The sequence below is a fragment of the Amblyomma mixtum genome, chromosome 2 (assembly GCF_055824585.1).
Source record: "Amblyomma mixtum isolate Tamu chromosome 2, ASM5582458v1, whole genome shotgun sequence".
Lineage (NCBI taxonomy): Eukaryota > Metazoa > Arthropoda > Arachnida > Ixodida > Ixodidae > Amblyomma > Amblyomma mixtum.
The window spans coordinates 206,352,197-206,360,660 of NC_143013.1; the positions used below are offsets into that span (position 1 = coordinate 206,352,197).

General features: G+C 48.8%; 1 protein-coding gene and 1 non-coding gene across 2 annotated transcripts; one reads left to right on the forward strand and one right to left on the reverse strand.

The window, feature by feature from the left end:
• The first annotated feature begins 849 nt into the window (after positions 1-849).
• On the forward strand, positions 850-8,003 carry LOC149362347 (uncharacterized). Its single transcript, XM_089568269.1, has 3 exons — positions 850-898; positions 5,561-5,652; positions 6,693-8,003. Exons 1-3 carry the CDS (start codon positions 850-852, stop codon positions 7,875-7,877), a joined length of 1,326 nt encoding a protein of 441 aa, XP_089424395.1. The 3' UTR covers positions 7,878-8,003.
• On the reverse strand, positions 2,695-2,766 carry TRNAA-UGC (transfer RNA alanine (anticodon UGC)). Its single transcript has one exon. It is a non-coding gene; the product is annotated as a tRNA-Ala (tRNA).
• Positions 8,004-8,464: the final 461 nt, after the last annotated feature.

Genomic DNA, 8,464 nt, shown 5'->3' on the forward strand with positions numbered 1-8,464 from the left:
TCTGGGAAACTATTTCGCGATGTTGTCACAGCTGTAGGAGGCGTTAAGAGCGAGAGGAACGGGATGTTTTCCGCATAAGTAGTGAGAAATTACTGTTTGTCTTTATATCTACATTAAAGTCCCCACCCATCCTGCCACTCTGATAGGTTGCAGTTAATGATTGATGGCGAGAGTTCTCTCACCGTTGCCAGCGCTCACGCATGCAGCCCACATCTCTCTGTCATCCCCCCGTGTGCGATTCGGGCGTCTACTGACCCAGGGATCCGGTAATGCGCACTTCCGTTCCATAAATTTATCGGAACGTAAAGCGTTGTCAACGCCAATTCCAATGAACACATCGAACGCCTATGGGCGCTTCAGCGCCGCGTTTCTGGGACGACGTTGTCAATGCCAACGCATGCAGCGCTCCTCTGTCACTACCGCCCCGTAGCTTAAAGCACGATTGTGGTGTCCACTGGGCCGACAAGGCCGTTATGCGCCTGTTATCCGCCTTATCTCTGGTTCAGACGTCCGCCGAGGTGTGTGAGACAGATACAGCCCATTTCAAAACCCAATCCAGCAATTTTACGTTCTGATTTCCAAGCTCCCGCTCTATTGGTTTCGCGGCTGTGAGAGACAGATACTGCGCAATTCCTTTCCTCAAAAACCAATTTACCAATTTTACCCTCTGCGTTCCAAGCTCCACCTCCATTGGTTTCGCAGCTTAACGGGTGTCCACTGATGGTTACAACGGACAACGGCGACGTCAACGGTGACGGCGACGCCACGATACGCAGAAATGCGTGCCAAAAGGCTGCGGTCTAAAAAGTTGGCAGCGGCTTAGCTCCGCTATGCCAGGACATACGTAGCATGAGCAGTGACGAGAAGTGGCTCTGCGCCGGCGGCAGCAGTGGCAACGGTGAGCGCGCGGCGAGGCGCACCAGCTGTGCGCAGTGACGTCACTCGCTCCTTGCGCATGCGCAGTATGGTCGACGCAGGGAGCACGGAGGTAACACAAAATAGCCCTTTTGTGTCGCGTCATCACGCACGCCGGCGGTTCGGGTTCGATTCCAACCTAGAACCTAATTTTGTATTAAGGCCACAGCCTTTAATGCCTGATCGTTGTCGACAGAAGGCTGTGAGCAGAAGCTTGTCAGCAGAGGTGTCAAGCCTTTGACGGCTGTTCACAGAAATATGTAAGACAGTCAATGGGGCCCCGGAAAAAGGGCTCCACCTAGTATTGTTAGGGGAGGGGGCCAATAGGGCCACAGTCCTATCACCTGCTCAGCCATTTAATAAATAACCGATGTTTTTGACCACCACCAGCTCTGCGGCTGCCTGCACATTTCCATTCGCTCGTGGCAATATGCAGTCTGTTTTATCTTTACACTAACCATGCGCGTCTATCGACTTCCGGTTCTGGTGTTCACGGAAGATGGTTTTCATGATCCTTAGGCTTAATGCTAAGTCGAACTCGACTAACAACGCCCCTCACTGTCATTCTCGCAACCTTAGCCACATTCCTTCTACGGCCTGGTCTCTCGCCTGCTTGTTTACTTCCTTGGCGTTTAAATATTTGATCTCCTATCAGGACATAGAACTGCGCTTTTACATAACTCATTGCCAGTTCTCTACCCACATTTCCACTACTTCGTCATCATGACTGGATGTAGGCGCTTAAGATCGTGCGAGCTTCAGTTTGTGCTGTTATAAAATTCAATAAGCTATGACCCACAGTTCCAACGCAAGTGCAGGCGCGTCTTCCATGTAGCGACTCTCAACAAGAAACTTGGTCCGCACTACTAGGTGGCGGACAGCACCAACAAATGCAGAGTATGCGCTGCCCTCAACTGTGGTCGACGAAAGCCAGTGAAAGCCATTATTGTCAGGCGTTCAATGTCATGCTGTCGTGGTCCAGACGGTGCGTGCGCTCATTGGGTATGTAATGGTGAAGACGAGCATGAAAGAGATTACGAGATCTCCACAATCTGTTTGCATGTACTTTAAATGTCACTGTTCACATTGTGCAACGACCTGTTGTCACATCTTGGAGCTTCGTGCACTCTCAGCCTGCGTCACACTGGCCGGCTTCCCGTATTTCTAGCAAACTGTCTCATTACCAGACTCACTGAATGTGTGCTTGCGCTCCTTCAGTGAGCTGACCCAGGCATACAGAGCCTCAAGCCAGCTCTACCCCCCGCCCCACCCCTCCCTAGATAACAAACACGCAACGCTCTGGCGCAGACTACAGACACACACTCTCCCCTCACCCCTTAACCTAGCCCACTATCATCCATCCTTTCCCACTCCCGCATGTGCCCTATGCCCAGAACCCTTCGCTTCTTCCCTCCACATCCTTTCCCTCTGCCCGGCGGACCCTCCCCCGCGGGACCTAGAGAACCTCAAGACCTGGGAGGACTGGGAGACCCTGCTGCGCTCGGAGGACCCGGCCGTGCAGACCATCGCCACCGGCCGGGCTGCCAGTGTTATGGACCTCATGAACATAAACACTTGAGTGCAGTGGGGTCGTGCGGGGACCCTGGGGCGTGGCCCGAATTCCTGTTGAAATTAAGTTTTCTCTCTCTCTCTCATTATCAGACAACTTCGGTTGTCTGCCAATGCTGGTCCACCCGCTAACCGACTCTTGCAAGAACAATATTTAAAAAAATAATGCCTCAAAACCAATTAAGCATCGAAAAAAAAACAGCGCAACAGTGGAGGAGCCGGGGGTCGAACCCGGGACTTCTCGCATGCAAAGCGAGCGCTCTACCTCTGAGCTACACCCCCGCTGATATCGCAGGAATTTTGATTGCAATATATGGTTAGAAACTTGTGCGGTAATTTTTTGCTCCCCACAGTCTCTCACATTTCAGCATTTATTGTTACAAATGTGAGAGAGTGAGTGATGTCAGTGCACGTTAAAGATCTCCAAGTGGTCGAAAGCGTTCTGGCGCCCTGCATCACGACATCACTTTTTCTGTTTCTTTCACTTCCACCTTTCCGCTATTTTCGCGCTGCGGCTGAGGTGTCCACCGAGAACTGAGAGTTACCACACCTTTCATTTCATGATAATAAATCCCCATACACTACATCAAATAATTCTTTCAAGAATATTTCTTCCGCTGGTTTAACTTCGGAGGCAGTACATCCATGCGTTATACATGCAGATGTTTGGATGCGCGTGTTTTAAGTTATTTGAGTAGTTTAAAAATGTAGAAACACCACTTCTGCGAAGAAATGAAAGCAGTCATAAAAGATGCATTCACTACTAAAAGCCATTGCAGCCCATCGCACTCAGTTTAAAAAAACGGCGGTAAAGAAGGTTTTTATCAGAGAAAGTACATTTTTTTTTTCAATTTAGACAGTCTGAAAACTTTTGAATGGATAAAATATGTCCAGTTCTGTCCAAATGAATCACACCGGACGCGTAATTCGGAGGTCGTGGGTTCGGATCCCACCGGCGGCATGTGGTTGTTTTTCTTCTGCTTTTCTAATCAATTATCTTTAAGCGATAACATATTCAGTAATATTCTAAATTGATCAACACCACAAAATAAATAAATTTAATTAAAAAAAATCCCCTGTGCCCCTTGGTTTCTGTGGCTGTTGGCTTCTGTCATTTTACTGCCAAGTTACGTAACATCATCTCTGCCTTCAGTCATGTTGTTGACCACGGTTCAGAGAGAGAGAGAAACTTTACAACAGGAATTCAGGGGCACGCCCCAGGGTCCCCGCACGACCCCACTGTACTGAAGTGTTTATGTTCCTAAGGTCCATAACACTGGCAGCCCGGTAGGTGGCGTTGGTCTTCACGGCCGGGTCCTCCGAGCCCAGCAGGGTCTCCCGGTCCTCCCAGGTCTTGAGGTTCTCTAGGTCCCGCGGGGGAGGGTCCGCCGGGCAGAGGGAAAGGATGTGGAGGGAAGAAGCGAAGGGTTCTGGGCATAGGGCGCAAGCAGGAGTGGGGAAGGAGGGATGATAGTGGGCTAAGGTAAGAGGTGAGGGGAGTGTGTGTCTGTAGTCTGCACCAGAGTGTTGCGTGTTTGTTATCTAGGGAGGGGTGGGGCGGGGGGTAGAGCTGGCGTGAGGCTCTGTATGCCTGCGTCAGCTCGCTGAATGAGTGTATGAGCTCCTTCGTGAATCCCTGATCCGAGGCCACCTGAGCCCGGTTTAAAGAACCTCGGGCTAAAAGGTTGGCAGCCTCGTTTCCGGGATTCCCGGAGTGCACAGGCACCCATATCAACTCCACTTGGCGGGGAGGCGGTTCATCGGGCGAGTCCAGCATGTCAAAAGCAGGGACATGAACTCGGCCTCGAGCAAAATTTAGAATCGCAGTTTTCGAGTCGCTAGGGAAGGGAAGGGAAAACTTTATTTACACTAATGGTATTTCCTGCGGTTTGGGGCATCTTCAGAGACGTCTTGGTTCTACCCCCAGGAACCTTCTCTGTCGAAGTCGTCTGCCTCTAATCGAGTCGCTAAAAATATACCGGGCTTCCGTGCGAGTGATAGCGAGTGCGATGGCGGCTTCCTCTGCAGCCTCTGGGGATGTGTCTGGAGGGAGAGGTAGAGTGAGGAGGGTGGATGAAGAGGAGTCCACCACAGCTGCTGTCGCTTCATTACCCGTGTAGGCAGCGTCCACCCATACGGCGTCCGGCTCGGAGCCGTACGCTGGATGGAGTGCCTTCGCACGGGATCTGCGGCGCTGCTCATGGCCATGCTCTCTCTCTTCGACCGCAGGGAGAGGACTAAAAACCCCGGCCAGGCATGCTACTGCGAAGAAGCGCTTGTCCGTTAGCGATCCACGCGCATCGAGTGGAACAGTTTGTGGTTTGCTTTGAGTGCAACCAGCCCCGTGAGCAAAACACCTAGAGCAGTACACGCGAAGCGAGACCAAATAATGTGAAACTCACCGCCGAACTTAAGCCAGTAAAAGTTTGTCGACTACCTGTCGTAGTACTCACCGATGGAGCTGTCAGCTAGGGCAAGATGAAAGCTCAGCTCAGCCGTGAATATCTCGTCCTTGTCCGCGTCCATAGCCAAGGACGAATAGCTATATACTCAACGGCGTGGTAATTGTCACTGCTGTTATCAAAAAGACACATTAGCCGTGAAATAGTGGCCGCTGCCTGTCTTAAAGAGTTTTCTTCACAGAAGTATAACCATAGAGGCAGCACCTGGAAACAGCTTAGGTACGTACGTCTCTCTTCAGCAGCCAACAACCGCGTTCGTTTATGAACGCTACGTCGCGACGTGTTCGAGACGCTGGGAAAGTTGAACAGTTTTGTTTGAGAAAACTCTTGAGGAAAGGGGCCCTTAGTGGTCGACGACGAAGTTGATGAATGGAATGACAAAAAGGATGAGTGACAGGAGGTACGGAAGTCACAAAAGAAGATGTAGAAAATAACGTGGAATAATGATGCGGCAGAAAGGTGCAGGACTCAGTCAAGAGAAAGACGTGCAGTATATGAAAACGCATGGCGTGACGTGGTACGGAGGGACAGAGGAGCAGTGAAGAATACGGCAGCACCAAATTTGAAGGCTCCGTGCTTCAGCTAGTGTTCTGGACACTGGGTGCTCCCAGCAGACCAGGAACACCTCGGTGGGAGGGCACATCCATCGCCTGCTGCTGCTCTGACTCCTGACCGCGAGGTGTCTTTTGACCCTGAGGTGCAGAAGGTGTGCCGCGTAACGTTTGTAATCTGGCGAAGAAATGTGGCGTGGCAACGATGGACCGACATAACATTATATTACAATGAACCAAATCCCATTGTGAGTAAAATAGATCACAAATAAAAATACATGGAAACCTACACAGCAGCAGTGCGTGAAAGGAAAATAACTTCACTTCACTTCATTTCCTTAAAGACCCCACTTTGGGGGTATTACATAAGGGGTGGGAGTACAAATATAGGTTGAATATGATTGCTTACATGATATTTATGAAATGCATATTTAAATTGTTCACAAAACTTGATTGGCAGGTGATGGCATCAACGTCGTGGGGAAGGCCATTCCAGTCTTTTGCAGTGCGAAGAAAAAAGGATGCGGAAAAAGTGACGGTGCGGGCGCGTTGGCATGACACTTGCAGTGGATGGCCGGTGCGATGAGATATGCGAGCGGGCGGTGTGATATAGGGTTGTTGTCCGAGGGAACTGTAAAAAAACCTTATGAAACAGACTAAGAGAAGCAATGCGACGACGATGGGCAAGAGTTGATAAACCTGATTGTCGTTTAAGTGACGATACACTGATGTCGTATGAATAGGCAGAATGAATGAACCTCGTGGCGCGATTTTGGACAGATTCAAGTGAACTGATGAGATATGCTTGTTGCGGGCTCCAGATAGCAGATGCGTATTCTAGTTTTGGTCGAATGAGTGATTGGTAGGCGAGAAGTTTAATACTTTGAGGGGCGTGCCGTAGATGACGTTTCAAAAAACCCAATGACCGGTTAGCTGATGCGATGATGTTCGTTACATGAGAGCGCCAGGAGAGATCCTGGCACAAGGTGACACCTAGGTACTTGTATGAGTATACAGATTCTAGTGGAACGTTAGCAACTGAGTAAGGGAAAATATGGGGGTTACGCAATATATCAGCGTATATCAGCGACCGTATATCAGCGACCGTATATCAGCGTAATAAGCCACAGTAAAAGAGAAAAATTGTTGTGTGTGTGCCGCAGGGGGGGGGGGGGGGTGGAGGGGCATGATTTAGCATAATGGGCACGGCGAAAGCCTTGGGCGCACATCGCTGACTATGCGTCTGATTCTTCTTGTACAGGCTTTGTTCCTGCCAACTGCCAGCCTCCTTGTTGCGCCTTCAGCCAAGCTGTTTACAACAGTGACATCAAGCCATATCGACGATGCAGTTTCGTGCCTCTTTCCGAAAACGGATGATGCAGTGTTTTCAAGTCACGGGTTCCTGACGTCACCAGCTTCAACTGCTATAAAGACAGCACCGCACGATGGACTTACCAGTGGGCGCGGCGAAAGCCTTGGGCGCACATCGCTGACTATGCGTCTGATTCTTCTTGTACAGGTTAGTCACAACAGCACAATACGCAGTGATGATCGTTTTCTTGTTGTACTGCCGTGCCCACATCTGTGCTTGAGTATTGCCTATGAGTGTTTAAATTCGTGTAAGGTCCTCGTTTGTGGGGACATTGAAGAAAATCCGGGACCGACTGTTGATGAAATGTTCGAGTCTATATTGCGTGGCCAGCAAACAATTAGAGCTGACATCACTTCATTGAAAGAACGCCTTGAATCCACGGAGACAGCAATACATTGTTTCGAACAGCGTTTAATCAGCTTGGAATGCAGTATGACCGAGGTTCGAGCAAAGACCCATGAAAATGAAGAAACAAATGCGGTTGCAACCGCAGCGCATGACGTACTTAAACTTCACCATGGAAAACTGGTTGATTTGGAAAACCGCAGCCGCCGTTCGAATTTGATTGTTTTTGGGATTACCGAAGATCCTAATGAAACGGAAACAACGCTACGGGAGAAGGTTATTGAAGACGTCTTCAAGGATAAGGTGGGGGTAGATTGTGTTTCAGCAGCGAGAATTCACAGACTCGGGAAGAGACCCACAGGAAGGCCCGTCATTGCGTTTTTCCAGGATTACACTGAAAAACAAGCCCTCATGAAGAATGCCCACAAACTGAAAGGATCAGGAATATCCTTGCAAAATGATTACTGCGCAGACACGCTGCGCAAGCGCCGACTACTTTGGAACAGCGCAAAAGAAGAAAAAGATAGCGGCAAAAAGGTCTGGCTTGTTCATGATAAGATTCGCGTTGGCGGCGACTTGTACATTTGGGACGACGTACACAACACACGGAAACTAGTTGCAAAAAGGGATGACACAAAAATGAGACTAGAGCAGGCAGAATAGCAATCACGGTCTTTCCAGTTTCGGCTGCTTTCACTAAATGCCCAAAGCATTGTCAACAAAATAGACAGACTGCAAGATCTTTTATTAGTATATGATCCTCATATATGCGTTATTTCTGAAACCTGGTTGCATGACGGGGTGCAGGATGATGAAATAATTTCGCCAGGTTACCAACTGTTTAGAAGAGATAGATTCTCCCGAGGTGGTGGCGTCGCAGTTATAGCAAAAAATAGAGTTGATATAAGAGAACTAGATCAGATTGATAACCACGAAAGCTTGTTTTTGAATGTCTCTGTCTGGGGTTTTTCATTCATACTGTGTTCTGTGTACCGCGCACCAAATGCTGATGATCACTTTATGCAGAAATTATACAATCACCTTTTGAAATTCAGAGGAAAAAACTTAATTATAACTGGTGATTTTAATCTTCCTCAAATAAAATGGAATAACTGGAGCTATGGGCACAGTCCTTCCTGTGATATACTCATTGATATGATGCTAACTTTTAGTCTTGAACAGGTTATTACTGTTTCTACCAGAGGAGACAATATTCTAGACCTCTTATTTCTCAGTGAAATTTTCCATGA